Source organism: Sebastes fasciatus, chromosome 13, assembly GCF_043250625.1.
Source record: "Sebastes fasciatus isolate fSebFas1 chromosome 13, fSebFas1.pri, whole genome shotgun sequence".
Taxonomy (NCBI): Eukaryota; Metazoa; Chordata; class Actinopteri; order Perciformes; family Sebastidae; genus Sebastes; species Sebastes fasciatus.
This window is the reverse complement of record NC_133807.1, coordinates 13,705,435-13,721,957: the sequence shown is the minus strand read 5'-3', so window position 1 is coordinate 13,721,957 and position 16,523 is coordinate 13,705,435. Positions and strand designations below refer to the sequence as shown.

At 43.5% G+C, this 16,523-nt stretch overlaps 1 protein-coding gene across 5 annotated transcripts in view; it reads left to right on the top strand.

Annotated features, from left to right (window-relative positions):
* The window catches only part of LOC141780393 (myosin-9-like), a 49,700-nt gene extending 34,965 nt beyond the window's left edge, over positions 1 to 14,735 (top strand). For all 5 annotated transcript variants that reach the window (XM_074655600.1, XM_074655598.1, XM_074655599.1 and 2 more), the window contains 26 exons: positions 835 to 1,019; positions 1,294 to 1,415; positions 1,506 to 1,575; positions 1,665 to 1,825; positions 2,217 to 2,325; positions 2,446 to 2,577; positions 2,773 to 2,979; positions 3,069 to 3,206; positions 4,327 to 4,450; positions 4,589 to 4,760; positions 4,858 to 5,070; positions 5,186 to 5,330; positions 5,429 to 5,635; positions 6,604 to 6,708; positions 7,805 to 7,957; positions 8,117 to 8,365; positions 8,461 to 8,673; positions 8,759 to 8,971; positions 9,570 to 9,731; positions 9,849 to 9,977; positions 10,066 to 10,154; positions 10,241 to 10,364; positions 10,515 to 10,723; positions 11,258 to 11,366; positions 11,488 to 11,660; positions 13,135 to 14,735. In XM_074655600.1, coding sequence (XP_074511701.1) covers positions 835 to 1,019; positions 1,294 to 1,415; positions 1,506 to 1,575; positions 1,665 to 1,825; positions 2,217 to 2,325; positions 2,446 to 2,577; positions 2,773 to 2,979; positions 3,069 to 3,206; positions 4,327 to 4,450; positions 4,589 to 4,760; positions 4,858 to 5,070; positions 5,186 to 5,330; positions 5,429 to 5,635; positions 6,604 to 6,708; positions 7,805 to 7,957; positions 8,117 to 8,365; positions 8,461 to 8,673; positions 8,759 to 8,971; positions 9,570 to 9,731; positions 9,849 to 9,977; positions 10,066 to 10,154; positions 10,241 to 10,364; positions 10,515 to 10,723; positions 11,258 to 11,366; positions 11,488 to 11,660; positions 13,135 to 13,246 — 4,025 coding nt within the window. In that variant the 3' untranslated portion in view covers positions 13,247 to 14,735. The remainder of the gene's footprint in view (positions 1 to 834; positions 1,020 to 1,293; positions 1,416 to 1,505; positions 1,576 to 1,664; positions 1,826 to 2,216; positions 2,326 to 2,445; positions 2,578 to 2,772; positions 2,980 to 3,068; positions 3,207 to 4,326; positions 4,451 to 4,588; positions 4,761 to 4,857; positions 5,071 to 5,185; positions 5,331 to 5,428; positions 5,636 to 6,603; positions 6,709 to 7,804; positions 7,958 to 8,116; positions 8,366 to 8,460; positions 8,674 to 8,758; positions 8,972 to 9,569; positions 9,732 to 9,848; positions 9,978 to 10,065; positions 10,155 to 10,240; positions 10,365 to 10,514; positions 10,724 to 11,257; positions 11,367 to 11,487; positions 11,661 to 13,134) is intronic.
* Positions 14,736 to 16,523: the final 1,788 nt, after the last annotated feature.

The following is a 16,523-nucleotide window of genomic DNA, read 5'->3' as shown; positions in this document are numbered from 1 at the left end:
GTCAGGTCACGTGGGATAGCATTTTGATGCCAAAAACATACATACTTTGAACCAAAATCTGAATGTTTGGATTTTAATACACAAGGATCACCTCTGCGAAGCTACAGAATGATATAATTACCTAAAAAAAATAATAATAATGGACCCGCCCTTTAGCCAGCTATGTGTGCAGTAACAAAATCTTCTGGTCATCTTCCCACTTGTTGCTACATCATTGAACTCTCCTTCTCTCCCTCTGTGTAATAGTGTTGTTTGGGGCCTCCTGGTGTTGGTCATGGGTACTGCAGCGATGGGTATATACTGCATGGGTTTGGTTTGGTTTTTCTTTTAATCACCACAAAAATACATGCCCACTGCAACTGCCAAAGTTTGCCACCTTCCTGACACACACACACACACACACACACATGTATATGTAGTTGAATCATCACACAGTGTTCACTCAGAGAGCTACAAACCGGCGGTGTCAACAGTTGACCGGCCCCCTCATTCACTGCACTAAGTTTGGTTTTCGTTATGGTGTGTCATCTCTCCACGCTTCACTGGCTTTTTGTGACTCCTCTCTCGTCATCCTACGCCTGATTCCCATTTCCCTCAGCATTCACTTGGTGTTTGTGTGGTGTTTCACTGGTCCTGGTATTATGAACCGCCTCGACTCTCTCCTGGTGTGCGTTTACCAAGAGGAAGTGGAGAGACGATGGTCATGGTCAATGGACAATGGGCATTTGGTTTGAGTTTGCCTGGTGAAATATTAAAGTGATTAAATTAAAATCCACTGGCTTCTTACATGATGTCTCTCTTCTCTCTATTTGTCTCTATTATTTCTTCTTTCAGTCGACCGCATCGTGGGTCTGGATAAGGTGTCTATGTCCGACGCGGCCGGTGCCTTTAAGACCCGCAAGGGCATGTTCCGCACAGTGGGCCAGCTGTACAAAGAGCAGCTGTCCAAGCTCATGGCCACTCTGAGGAACACAAACCCCAACTTTGTTCGTTGCATCATCCCCAATCACGAGAAAAAGGTACCCGAGAAGTACTGGTCTGGCATCTAACAAGTCTAGTTTCAAACCCTGCCATCATTCTTAAATCCATCAGAGCGTTAGATGCAGTGGAAACACAAACAGGAGTGTGCAAAATTGACTTTTAGTTCCTGGTTTAGTTCTTGAGTTTAGTTCCTCTCGTTCAATATTTCCTGGAAGTTTTTGGTTTGAAAATGACTATAAGCCGCTGTGTAGAATAGAGCTGTTCTCTCTGTTGTTGCCACACCGCTAATCAGCAAATGTTCCCCTTTCTCAGGCTGGTAAACTGGACCCCCACCTGGTTCTGGACCAGCTGAGGTGCAATGGTGTGCTGGAGGGGATCCGTATCTGCAGACAGGGCTTCCCCAACCGCATTGTCTTCCAGGAGTTCAGACAGAGGTAACAGAATAATAATTCCCAGTATGTCTTGTTTTCTGGCAGGTTATGTGTAAGAACATTTTTTAAATCCTATCATCTGCCCTCTCCAAGGTATGAAATCCTCACTCCCAATTCCATACCCAAGGGTTTCATGGATGGAAAGCAGGCCTGTGTGCTCATGGTAAGGAGATCTAAAACTTCTAAGCTAAGCTCCACAATAGCAAATCCCTCTGAAGCGTGATTTGATCAGTTCATCTCCCGTCCTCTCAGATCAAAAGCCTGGAGCTGGACCCCAACCTGTACCGGATTGGCCAGAGTAAAGTTTTCTTCAGAGCAGGAGTCCTGGCTCACCTGGAGGAGGAGAGGGACATGAAGATCACGGACATCATCATCAGTTTCCAGGCCTGGTGCAGAGGCTACGTGGCCCGCAAGTAAGATGAGACCGTCGACACGATCTATGACTCTGGTTGTTAGCAGGATTCTGTTTAGTAGCTGCTGGAAAAAATCTTTAGAGCAGAATTTGAGTGACAACATTTAAGCACACTCAACTAGGGATGTCACAATCCCAGAAATTTAGTAGTCGAATACCAGTGAAATTCCGCGATTCTCGATTACACATTTTCTGTCTTCCCTGGTACCGTCATGTTTTCAGAATTTTGGCTTTGACTTGGTACTGAAGTATCGGTTCTCGTGACATCCATACGCTCAACACACTCAAACTTGAACAAGACTTTTTCTGCATCTCAGTCTTTTATTTTGCATTGAACTGCATGGTAATATAGAGTGCGATTGTCTAAGTCTGTGTCTAATATTGCTTTGTAGGGCTTTTGCCAAGAGACAGCAGCAGCTGACTGCAATGAAGGTGATCCAAAGGAACTGCGCCGCTTATCTTAAACTCAGGAACTGGCAGTGGTGGAGGCTCTTCACCAAGGTACACCTCAGTCTCCTACAATATCTTAGCCAACATTTTATTTACTGTATTTTTCACAACCTAGCCTTTTCCCCTTTTTGTCTTTTCTAACTCCCCTTATTTCTACCATTTTCTCCTCAGGTGAAGCCTCTGCTGCAAGTCAGCAGGCAGGAGGAGGAGATGCAGGCCAAGGATGACGAGCTGGTTAGGGTGAAGGAGAAGCATTTGTATGCTGAGCAGCAGCTCCAGGAGATGGAGGAAAAACAGCATCAGGTAAACTTTAAAAGAGTTCATTGTCTTTTCCACGTCAAGAAATTGGTATGAAATGTAGAAGAAACATCGCAACGCTTCCATATAATATTCATTGATGGATGATGGAGGATGCTTTGTTTGAATATCATAAGGGCTGTTTGCGATTTTTAGTTAAACTCTGCGCCATATTTAAGTCCTCTATTTGCATGCTTTCAGCTTGGTGCTGAGAAGATGGCCCTGCAGGAGCAGCTTCAGGCGGAAACTGAACTCTGCGCCGAGGCCGAGGAGATGAGAGCCCGTCTGGCTGCCAGGAAGCAGGAGCTTGAGGAGATCCTCCACGACCTGGAGGCCCGCGTGGAGGAGGAGGAAGAGCGAGCCTCTCAGCTCTCGACTGAGAGAAAGAAGATGCAGCAAAATATTGGAGTATGTTCACTCACTCTATAAACCTGCTAATGTAAATACAAACTGTTTGATTTGCCTTGCCAACCCTCCTGTCATTTATCTGCTCACAGGACTTGGAGCAGCAGCTGGATGAGGAGGAAGGGGCCAGACAGAAGCTTCAGCTTGAGAAGGTCACCTTGGAGGCCAAGATGAAGAAGATAGAGGATGATGTCATGGTTCTAGATGACCAGAACAACAAACTAAACAAGGTTAGAATGAAAAGAACTATCCTCATTGTGATGATGGACACTGAGATTGGTCGATTGGAGTAGTGAGTACTCGTTATTCTTTTCGGTGTAAGAGCACTGACAAACCTAATGGGACATTCACATCAAACGCGAAGCAAACTTTTCGCGTGGTGTGACTACATACAAAGTCAATGCAAAAAGGTGAATAGACGCGAGTTTGTGCCGGGCAATGCGACACAGCGGCATGCGAGAAATTTGCGTGATGCTGTGTCGCAAAAGCCTATCGGCTTTGAGATTCTCATCCTGTCATCACTGACATCCTGAGGTTGTTGAATCAGAAATGGAGGACTCTGGGTGCCCACAGAGACTGGACAAATCTGTGTGTATAAATGTATGTGTATAACTGTCTATGGTACAAACAACAACATCGCTGAAGTATTTATGCCCAGATGACATTATGTTGAGTGTTGTTGGAGCAGCTACGATGTTAGCATAGCCTGGCACTGATCGAGCCAAACTCCATTCGGAAAACAAACATTTTAAAAGTTGTTTGCTTGTCGTCTTGCGCACAGACCTGACAAAGCATGAATTCAGACTTTTTACAAATCAACATCATTATGTAGTTATTTCGGCACACTTGTGATCCATTTATTGCAATTAAATCACAGCACATTCTGTTTATTTTGGGTTCATGTCGCTGTAGTAAACCAGATTAATTGAACCGACGCGTGGCTTGCTAGATGCAGTGAATACAAATTAGCATTACAATAGCAAATTGACCGAGCGCTGCCAGATGATGTTATGAACCCAGACACCAGGGAGTTTGGTTTTTTCCAACATATGTGGGACTTGCACAACATGTACAAAGCAGCATAGTGGTTATTTCGTATCTACATGGAGGTAAACCCCTCCTCCTCTCCGGCGCGTGTAGCACGAGTTACGCGAATGAACACAAATGATATCGGCAGTCAAACAATTTGCTTTGCGTTTGGTGTGGACGCAGCATAAGATAGAGCTGGTAAATACTACTGGGCTCGATTTAACCCTTTCTGCTAATTTGCTTTGAAAAGGACAAATGTAACAAATGAAATAGCCTCATCTCTGGGGATACTTATTGTTGACTCTTTTTTTGTGAATACAGGAGAAGAAGTTGTTGGAGGAGAGGATCTCCGAGTACACCGGCAACCTGACGGAGGAGGAGGAAAAATCCAAGAGCCTGCAGAAACTAAAGACCAAACATGAGGCCATGATCACAGACCTGGAGGGTAGGAAGAGCACACTTACATGATAGCCATTATAGATCCCATTGGTCCTAAACAGGACAAGGTGTCATTACAGTTTCCAACTTTCAGCATCTTTTTTTCCCTCCTTGTAATCTCATATTTGTTCTTTTTTTCTGTCAGACCGCCTGCGCCGGGAGGAGAAGGCGCGCCAGGAGCTGGAAAAGAACCGACGCAAGCTAGATGGCGACTTCCATGAGATACACGACCAGATTGCTGAGCTGCAGGCCCAGATTGCTGAGCTCCGTGCCCAACTAGCCAAGAAGGAGGAAGAGCTCCAGGCAGCTCTGGTTAGGTATGTATGGGACTATACTCAACTCAGTTCATCAGTCAGTGGTAGTATTGCAGGTTATTGTTTACTCATTATTTTGCCGACCTATTCCTCCTTGAAGGATCGAGGAGGAGGCAGCGCAGAAGAACCTGGCCCAGAAGAAGATCCGTGAGCTGGAGGCTCAGCTCTCTGAACTGCAGGAGGATTTGGAGCTGGAGAGGGCGGCCCGCACCAAGGCAGAGAAAAACCGCAGGGACCTGGGAGAAGAGCTAGAGGCCCTCAAGACTGAGCTAGAGGACACTCTGGACTCCACCGCCGCTCAGCAAGAACTCAGGTAGAGATACCGGTCTAGAGGCCGCAACAACAGTTAAAGTTAATGTAATGGGCAGAGGTTTGAGTCCGTTGTACATGCTGAAACAAGGAGGTTAACCTCTGCTCTCCCATCTCAGGTCCAAGCGTGAGACAGAGGTGGCACACCTCAAAAAGTGTCTGGATGACGAGGCCAAACTTCACGAACACCAGATGGGTGAGATGAGACAGAAACACGGCCAGACCTTCGATGAACTCAATGAGCAGCTGGAGCAGGCTAAGAGGGTATATCATTTTCAGAGCCCTAGATCAAGCTACTTATATTTCTCCTTAATTTAGTTTTTTTGGCTACAGAAACCATTAATGCTCGTCCTTTCCTGCAGAACAAAGTGTCCATGGAGAAAGCCAAGCAGGCCCTGGAGTCGGAGAGGAACGAGCTAGCCATCGAGATGCAAACGCTGATGCAGGGTAAGGGAGATTCGGAGCATCGCAGGAAGAAGGCCGAAGGCCAGGTCCAGGAGCTGCAGCTCAAACATTCAGAGAGCGAGCGCCAGAGGCTGGAGCAGGCTGAGAAACTGGCTAAAGTGCAGGTACAACTCTTTGACTGAAGGTTTTCTTGTTCTTTTTTTCAGTGCTGTTTGCACCTACAACTATTACATTGATGATTACTGCTCTCTAGGGACATCACGATACCAGAAATGTAGTAGTCGATACCAATACCAGTGAAATTCCTCGATTCTCGATACCGATTCGATAGCACGTTAAAAAAACAAAAGTGAAACAATAAATCCCATACACTTCAACATCCACTCCTTTATTACTGTTTGCATACTGCTTTTTGTTAGAAAGTTAATTCCCTCTCCATTATCTATTTTATATTGCTGTGAAAACATCCCCCTCAAAGAACTGGATTCATTCAAGTTTCTTGCCAAAAACTACATTTTACAAGATTGCATTTGAACTCATCATGATAGCGTTAGAATTTACCTACTTTATACTGAATAGAGCCTGAACGCATCGTAATGTAAATCAATGGCACCTCCCGTGTTGAAATCGACAGGACGAGAGCTAGTTTAAATTAGCTGTTAGCAGCCAGTAAGCAGCACAGTCCTGCACGGAGCTGACAGCTAACGTTAACTAGCTCTTGTCCTGCCCATTTCAACACAGATTTGTTGCTCGAGTCGTAACGTAGCATTATCGAGTCGTTACGTTAACTTAATGTTACTCCTCGTAGATCATAAACGTTTGAATATATCACGACTGGCTGAAATCGGTTGAGAAATGTAGACGTTATAGTGCTTTTTATCCGGAAAAACGGCAGCTCCTCCATTCACTTGTATTCGTTTACGGGCCAGTCTTGCCCGGTCCAATATGGCGCCCACGTTGACGTACGATCCAGGAGTCAATGCGGTGTCTATGTATATACAGTATGTCTATGCTCCTAATCACGTCTGTGGTCAGTAAATGATTAGTTTTATGTGATAGCATTGCTAAATCTGAGTCTTTTATGGAACTATGTTTCTGTTCAGTGGGTCATTTGTTGTCTTTTTGTCCACAGGTTGAACTGGAGAATGTTACCGCCGTGCTGAGTGACGTGGAGGGCAAATCCATCAAGGCAACTAAAGACTGCTCTTCTGTGGAGTCCCAGCTGCAGGATGTTCAGGTACGCACTGACAAACATGCTGTTGATACGATAGTACTACTGTGGTCTGACACTAAATACAACTGCCCCTTCCTTCAGGTGCTTTAGGCCTGCAGCTCTTCAAGGGCACTCAAGACAATAAAAAGGCTGTAGCCTAAAAAAATAGTATAAGTTAGATGAAGTCTCATTCTATGTCCTCTAAAAATGCCCTAATTTACGCTGTATTATCTGGTCTAATTTTTATATTTGGCCATTTGTGGTATAATGACAGACAGAGGAGAAGGATTAATTCATGGTATTTAATAGATGATTTAAATTGTGCCGTGAATATAATTCGTGCCAGATGTTAAATGCTCTTATCAGGGGGAAAAAACATCATTTTTTCCATCCATCCTTGTTTTTTATATTTTTTATTTAATTTGTGTCTGTTAATTTTTCCACAAAAAAAAGTTTAATAACCTCATCAATAATTCTTAAAATGACATAATTTCCTTCTCTCATTGAAAAATACAGATTCTTTGATTACTTAAATATTTTTATTAGCATCAAATATGTAATTAAAACCAAACTTATCAGAAAAATGAACACTTGAGAACACATCAGCCTGATAAGATCTACCTAAAATGACGGAAACCATCTTTGGGTAAAATGTATTTGACTTGTACTTTGACTTTATAGTTTGGCCCATGTCCCCTCTGCTAACATGGAGAGGGCAGGATTTATAACCTATACAGCAGCCAGCCATCAGGGGGCGATCCAGATGTTTTGGTTGCACTTTTGGGGAGCTGTCATGTCGTCCATCTTATATACAGTCTATGGTCTCAGACGATGGACCACGATTGGTATCCAAACTCGTTGCGATGTCAAAAAATCCTGCTCATATGTATAGAGCAGATGAATGTGAAACTCATCTAGTGTCAAACTGCACATTCATCATATTCTGCACAGTGAAGCGCAAACATCCAAGTGATATAATAACAAGAAAAATACATTTTTGAGTGGAGGGCGGCAGATTGATTGATCAGGAAAGTTGCTAACATTTTGAGATCCTAAAGTCTTTGATAATAATGATCAAATGGTCCGCTACATATAATTCAGCTTTAAATTGTTACAACAGGAACTACTCCAGGAAGAGACCCGCCAGAAACTGTCCAACAGCACACGTCTGCGCCAGCTGGAGGATGACCAGAACAACCTGAGAGAACAGCTGGAGGAGGAAGAAGAAGCCAAGAAAAATGTAGAGAAGCAGCTGCAAATGGTTCAGGCTCAGGTAAGAAGAAACACATGAACATGTCCCTGTGACTGTCTGCTGATTACTCAGACCAGTAGCTTAGAATCATTTGGACTGTTGCTGCCTCATCCGGGACATTTTACGACATCTACCGCACAGCATTGGATGTTTGAGTGACACCGCCTCTTTTCCGTACAGCTTCTTGAAATGAAGAAGAAGGTCGAGCAGGATGCAGGTTGTCTGGAGACCGCTGAGGAGGGGAAGAAGAGGCTTCAAAGGGACCAGGAGGCATTGACCCAGCGCCTGGAGGAGAAATGTTCTGCCTTCGAGAAGTTGGATAAAACCAAGACGCGTGTCCAGCAAGAGCTGGACGACTTGCTGGTAGACCAGGACCATCTCCGACAGATCGTCTCCAACCTGGAGAAGAAACAGAAGAAGTTTGACCAGGTGAGAGAGTGTGTGTGTGTGTGTGTGTGTGTGTGTGTTTAATCTCTGTAGGATTTAGAATTCAGATTTGACACCATCATCCTGACTTTCTCTAGATGCTGGCAGAGGAGAAGAACATCTCCGCTCGCTACGCAGAGGAGCGTGACCGAGCTGAAGCCGAGGCCCGCGAGAAGGAGACCAGGGCACTGGCTTTAACCCGCGAGCTGGACTCCATGATGGACATCAAGGAGGAAACGGACCGCAACAACAAACTGCTGCGGGCTGAGATGGAGGACCTGGTATCCTCTAAGGACGACGTTGGCAAGAATGTAAGTCTGGAAAATGATGTTTTCAGAGGTGCGTTTGTGCCTGCGTGGTCTGTCCTCATCACAAACCTTTCTCCCTGTCCCGCAGGTCCACGAGCTGGAGAAGTCTAAACGTGCGACGGAGCAGCAGCTGGAGGAGATGAAGACTCAGCTGGAGGAGCTGGAGGACGAGCTGCAGGCCACAGAGGACGCCAAGCTGCGCCTGGAGGTCAACATGCAGGCCATGAAGGCCCAGTACGACAGAGACCTGTCAGGACGGGATGAGATGGGCGAGGAGAAGAAGAGGGCGCTGATCAAACAGGTACGAATAGGATATAGACTGAGACAACTCTTGTTTATATGTCAACTGTTTTCTGCGTCGTGTGGGAAGTTGGTTCTAGACTGCTAGATAATCTGTATATAGTATCTTAGAACTTGTTTTGTTTCGAGTTCGCAACCTCTACTTCTTCTACTCTGTTTACTAGCAGATTACACCCATGTGTATCCTATAGCGCCAACTTCTGACCAAACTACGCTGTGGCCGAGTTTGTTCCCTCCAAACAGAGCTCCAAATGTCGGAAACGCACATTTCTTTTTTGCGACATTTCAAAAATTCACGGTCGTAGACAAAATCAGAGCTGTTTTTTTCCAACTTGACAATCATTGGAAATGAGGGAAAATGAGTATGACATGAAAGTGCATGTGCTGTTGCCATATTCAGAGATAAATTAGGAAATGTCTCACACAGTGGTGCTTTTTAAATGGCTGCTGCGGTAGACCAGTACATTTAGATCTGATTAAGATAGATGCAATTGAATAATTTGAAATAACTTAAACTAATTTCAACTCATTGTAGTTTAAACTTGGTTGTGGCTAATGGGACGTGGCTAATGGGACGTGGCTGAATGTGCATCCATCAGGTGCGAGAGATGGAGATGGAGCTGGAGGACGAGAGGAAGCAGCGCTCCGTAGCCGTGGCCTCGCGTAAGAAGCTGGAGCTGGACCTGAAGGAGCTGGAGGCGGGCATCGACAATGCCAACAAGAACCGTGACGAGGCCCTGAAACAGCTGAAGAAACTCCAAGTGAGTCAAAGGTTTTCAATGCAATCAGAATGCTACTGCCCACATCTACTCAACGAAGTGTTTCAATAGCAGCGGTGCAGTTTTCTCCCAGTTTTACTGACTCCTCTGACTCTGCAGGCCCAGATGAAGGAGCTGATCCGGGAGCTGGAGGACACTCGCATGTCCAGAGAGGAGATCCTCGCTCAGAGCAAGGAGTCGGAGAAGAAGCTGAAGGGCATGGAGGCTGACATGATCCAGATGGCGGAGGTCGGCATGCACACCACTCCCAACTCTCTATTCTAGTCCCCTGCCTCTGTTGCATTGCACTGAAACGTATTGCTCTTTTCTCGTGCAGGAATTGGCAGCTGCAGAGCGAGTAAAGAGACAGGCCCAGCAGGAGAGAGACGAACTGCAGGATGAGATCAACAACCAGGCCACCAAGAAGTAAGACCTCTATCAAGTACAATAGCAAAACTGTCAGTTATGTGCATCACCTGTTGTTGACCACCTCTCCTCAATCTGTCTCTCAGTGCTCAGGTTGCAGAGGAGAGGAGACGGCTGGAGGCTCGTATCGCTCAGCTGGAGGAAGAGGTGGAGGAAGAGCAATGCAACACTGAGCTGACCAACGACAGGCTGAAGAAAGCAATGCTGCAGGTCTGTGGGACACGAGCATACAGCAGCTCATTGTAATGTAGCTCCAGAAGAAACATTGTGACACATTAGTGGTATGAAAATGGTTGGATTTTGAATGTTGACTCAACATGTCGTCGTAGTGAAGTGTTCCTGTCCGACTTATTTTTCCAGACTGACCAGATGAATGTGGAGCTGACAGCAGAGCGCAGCACCTGTCAGCGTGTGGAAGGGGCTCGGTGCCAGCTTGAGCGTCAGAACAAGGAGCTGAAACTGAAGCTGCAGGAGCTGGAAGGAACCGTCAAGTCCAAGTACAAGGCCAACATGGCCGCCCTGGAGGCAAAGATCGCTCAGCTGGAGGAACAGCTGGACATGGAGACCAGGTGACAGGCTCAGCCACCGCTTTTATTCTGCATTTTTTTATATGCTCGGAAAAGTCTCTGAGTTCTATTCCTTTCCAACTAAGCACTGTAACTTTAAGAAAGTTATATCTCAAACTCTCAGACAGATGTTCTGGTTACAAGCAACAAGTTTTGGGCGTCAGTTTGCAGTTTGTCACCGGCTTCCATTGAAAATGACTTGTAGCCTGACGCGGTGTCGCTCGTAGTATGAACAGATTTTTTAGGTGACTAAAATAAGTTTTGCTGCCGGCCCCGTCCACAGCAGTACAATGCTTTGGTTCCGTGCTGGTACTCGTGTCTGCTTCTCCAAACTGGGAGCGTGCCGACCAACTCCATCCCTTTAAGTGATGTTTTCAATGCAAGTCTTCAATTTGTAATGGAGCATGTTTATATTGCAGTATTGCCACTAAGACGCAAGTAGAGATCGAAATACTTCCTCCACCAGCAGGTTACACTAGCCGTCAGTATGTGATATTGTTTTTTATTTGCCTAATCAATGTTGTGCTCTCGACTCAGGGAGAGACAGGGGGCCACCAAGCTCGTGAGACGCACCGAGAAGAAACTGAAGGAAGTCATCCTGCAGGTGGACGACGAGAGACGCAACACGGAGCAGCACAAGGACCAGGTCAGAGGTTTTCCATCACAATCATCAAGCTAATAATCGTCGCATCATTGTAGCCTACATCTGGGAGGACGGATATCAGTACCTTTTTTGCACGTCTAAATTTATCTGGTTCGAATTGTAGGTCGACAAGTTGAACTCCCGCATGAAGCAGCTGAAGCGTCAGCTGGAGGAGGCTGAGGAAGAGGCTCAGAGAGCCAACGCCAACCGAAGGAAACTTCAGAGGGAGCTGGAGGACGCCACTGAGTCGGCAGACTCCATGAACCGTGAAGTCACCACTCTCAAGAACAAGCTCAGGTGGGAAAAGGGACCGCAGTGTCCTAGTAGCTTTCATCGTTATCCAGTATTCTACGCAGATAGTTGTAGCAGTCCGACACAGATCTGTGGACGTATGGAGATCAATTTGATGTAGGTGAATGTATCATTAATTCAGGAAGGTGACCGAGATGGATCCTTGTCTACTGAAATAAACTATATACAAGAAATTCAAGACAGTGCCCTTTAACCTTTTCCACTCCAACCCTCTTTACCATAGACCCAATTTTTGTCTCTTTTAGGGGGGTACAGGGGTCTTTAGGGGGAGATAGCAGGTCAACAGTAGATTTTGGGGTTTATACCATTTGTTACACAGATTTGGTGCTAAATTTAACCTTTTTTTATCACTCGAGAATTAATAAAAATGATCAATATCCCTCAAAAATACCACATTAAGACACCAAGACCTTGAGGAACACCATAGAAAAAGCCATGCTGTAATTTGGTATCAAAAACTTTTGACATTTTGAGATTTCTGCAAGAATTGCATTTTTCTGCGATTGGATGGCGAGAACTTCTGTTCTGGAAACTGCTCAGAAACCCCCTTATTGTGAATCTAGCTAGGAAAGCCATCCATCCTCTGAATGCTCTAGGTCTCTAGTTTGATCCATCCATCCTCTGAATGCTCTAGGTCTCTAGTTTGATCCATCCATCCTCTGAATGCTCTAGGTCTCTAGTTTGATCCATCCATCCTCTGAATGCTCTAGGTCTCTAGTTTGTGGCTGTAAAGTGTCATGAGGCTGTGATTATCCTAGAGGTCACCACAGGTCATTTTATACAGTGAGGTCAAGTTTAAAAAAAATTTGTCTCACTATATGAAATGGCTACTATGGGGACTGACATCATCACACATGAATACAGTTGGGCTCATTGGATCCACAAGAGTCTCAGCTTTACAGTGATACCCAATTTATGTAATTAATTTACGACAGTTCAGAGACCCCAGTATGCAGAAATATTTAAATACACCATTTTTACAATAGGCAAAAATAACACATTTATACTGCATTCAAATAGACTGCATGTGATTATCATAAAGTGGGCATGTCTGTAAAGTGGAGACTTGTGGGTACCCATAAAACCCATTTTCATTCACATATCTTGAGGTCAGAGGTCGAGGGACCCCCTTGAAAATGTAGCCCAAATTTGTAGTGTTATTTAGCCTCGACATGATGGCATGACACGGTTGATACCAATGAATTCCTTAGGGTTTCGAGTTCACTGTAGCTCTGAAGCTGAGCCTGCTACAGCCTCTGAAAGACAGTAAAGTCGGCCGAGGGCACCGGCACCCTCAAAGAGCGGACGAGGTTAAAGTGCCATCACATTATTGCAAGCACGATAATCAAAATGATTTTCAATGCAGTGAACTGTGTTCTACCATTATGCTTTCCATCAGACCTCAAAACCTCAAGTGTTCTGTGATTCAGCTTTAATTTCTTTTTTTCCTGTGTTACAGGCGTGGCGATCTCCCCTTCACCATGCGTCGCACTGTTCCCCGCACCGGCGGCATGGAAAGCGACGAGGACGCCGAGGTCAAAGTCGAGACCCCCGAGCCCAAGCCTGAATGAACCGCCGCAGTGCCACTCGACTCCTTAGAACTGCATCACGATTAGACCGAACCAAATTCACATACAAGCACACACACATAACTGTACCTACTGAGCGGAGAGGAGACAGCCTAGAGACAGAGATTCAACCGATTCCTCCCAAGTTTAGTCTCGTCACAGCCTGATCTCTTTAACATTGACAATCTATGCATCCTTAACACACTCTCACACATATAGAAGCCAGTAAACTCGGACAATCAACATGCTGACGCGTTATTTTTTTTTTTGGCCAAATCTTTGCTTCATTTTGCATTCTCTGGGAAAAAATACAAATATTTTTGTAAGGAAACATTCCAATTGCGATAGTCCTGACTTAGGATCTATTTTTCTAATTGAAGAAAGAGAAAACAAAGAAAAGAAGTATTGATAAATGAAGACCGATTACTGGAAGGGGACCAAAGTAATATCTCGATCTATAGAATTGTATTTTATGCAGAAGTTTTTATAATGGTTAAGAAAAGGAAGTGCTTTGTGTTTATTATGCTCGCGCTCTCGCTTCAGTTTATAATGAAGGTTTATATGCGGAAATGTATTCTATCAATTTAGCTGCAGTTAGTACTCGTGACTACGCTTTTGGGCTTAATTATGTAACACACACATTTACTGTGGAAACAAAATTGGCAGATTTCAAGCGAAACAATTGGACACTCATTGACGCATACTGAAGGCATTTGATTGTGACTGTGCTGAAATTTCTTTAATTTTGCACTGAGATGAAAAAACAAAACATTTTAGCCTAGACATTATAAACCACTGCATTTGTGTGTTTCATTGACGGAGAAGTTTGGATGTTTTGGAAAGACCGTGCACACGCTCATTTAGTAAGCGCACCGACTGCCAACACACACTAAGGCCTTAAAATGCAGCTGAATTCTACTGGGCAGGGTTTGTTGGCTTTTTTTTCTGGACATGCATTGATTTTTACCTTTATTATCACTATCAGTGTTTTTGTTTATGTTCCAAGGTAAATGGGATGGTGGGGTAGTCTATTACTCACAGCACACACTGTATTCTCAGAGCACAGCTTGTCGAGGGAGGTTGTTACAAAATAAAATGTAGATTCGGGAGGCAGGGGACGCGCTTCATCACTGTAACCTACACTGTACTCTGGCTTCATATAGAGTCAACATGTGGCCAGGTATTGAGTAGACGTATCAGATGAACAGTTCTATAGAAGCTCCAGAGACCCCTCGCAGGCTGTGCTCGGGGGCTGCTTTCGGCTCACACTGCTGGGAAGTGAGAGGAATGTGTTGTTACTTAAGAATAACCGCTCACAGATAAAAAAAAAAATTATCGCTCTTTCGCACTTAAAAAAAATCAATAAAAAAATATTAAAAAAACTGCATTTCCTCAATTCTTTTGTAATGTTTGTCTGTCTGCACCTCTGGAATGGAAATCATGTTGTGAAATGTTGGTATTATTGCAATTAAAGAGGCTTTCTAAACTGCTACATGTTGTCTGCCTGTGTCTTTATCATTAGCTCATTCTGATGTTAGTTTTCAGAGGGTTTCATCAGGTTCAGGTTTTACTTTATTTGTACCCATAGGTAGATTTAGTTTGCAGTAAGAAGACAAGGTATTCATTGTGACACATAATTTACAAACACAGACAATAGATAACTAAAACCATTAAAATACAATCAATACATAAACAAGCAAGTTTTGCTTCTATAGCATCTGGACAGTGTCGCTATGACTTGGAACAAAGCTATTTTTATACATCTTTGTTGTCCATCTTGGGACACTAAACCTCTGTCCAGAGCAGTTTCCAGAACAGAAGTGCTCGCCATCCAATCGTAGAAAAATGCAATTCTTGCAGAAATCTCAAAATGTCAAAAGTTTTTGATACCAAATCACAGCATGGCTTTTTCTATTGGTGTTCTTCAAGGTCTTGATGTCTTAAATGTGGTGTTTTGGAGGGATTATTGATCATTTTTATTAATTCTCAAGTGGTAAAAAAAGGTTAAATTCAGCACCAAATCTGTGTAACAAATGGTATCAACCCAAAAATTGCTGCAACAACTTATGAGACATAAGTGAGCATTGGAATGGCTATCTTATCCTTCGGATCATAATGTTCTACGCTTTTATACACTTTTACCATTTATTTTAAATAATGAATTAATTCATGTTTATTTCTGATTCAAAGTCAAATTAATCTTCAGGTTCCCAGCTTTCAGATGATGTACACCACTTCTATGTGACATCTACTGTTGACCTGCTATCTCCCCCTAAAGACCACCTGTACCCCCATAAAAGAGACAAAAACGGGTCTATTGAGGGTTAAGCTGTGACTCACCAGTCAGCCTACAACTAGACCATTTCACAATATGATTCAGAGAATTTATCTTCTTTAAAGGTAAATTTCCAAACCATGACAACAAAGACAAAATTGTTGAAAAAGAAATGTATGTCCATACTTTGAGAGGTTAAGGGGGATTAAGTGAGGTCAGGTTTAGAGTCCAAAACTTGACTCCTCTGAGGCCAAAGTTGTTGTTTATGAAATGCTGTGTTGTCACCAGCAGGAGGCAGTCAGGGGTTTCCATGAGACACAGTCAGAGCACATCAAGTCAGAACCGGTTTCACCGTTAAAGGGAGTAAAATATAGTAAACAAGGATGGAGAGCTTTGGGTGAGAAGAACTCTTTTTCATAGTATTATGATCTAAGTTTCTATAAGCCTTCAGTTTCACACTTTTATTCATGATATGAAGAACCACTATGGCTTTAAAATAATACAGAGTATTTGTTGTTTACAGATAGTTTCTGTTACTAGAACTATTTTGTGATAAATGTGTCAAATAAGGATAGAAATAGGTATTCTTTGGTGGAAAGTAGGCACTATACATAAGTACAGTTTTGAGGTACTTGAGTATTTCTATTTCCTGCTACTTTATACTTCACTGGAATTCACATACACTTTTTTACTACACTACATTATTACTCCTAGTAAGGCTATTTATTAATATTTAAAATATGAACTGTTAATATGTGTGGTTTACACACATAAAACATATACATTATTATTATTTTTGGTGTTTTTGAACCTTTCCTTTTCCCTTTTTTTTAAATAATTTGTTTATACAATTATTTCTGTGATTTATTGGATTTTGTGCAGAATACCAATAAAAAGACTTTGAGCAAACAAACAAAAACATACACATGAAGCATGCGTAATAGCAATACAGTACTATAATAACAGCTTCTGTACTTTAATATCAGAAAAATTATGACTTTGTAA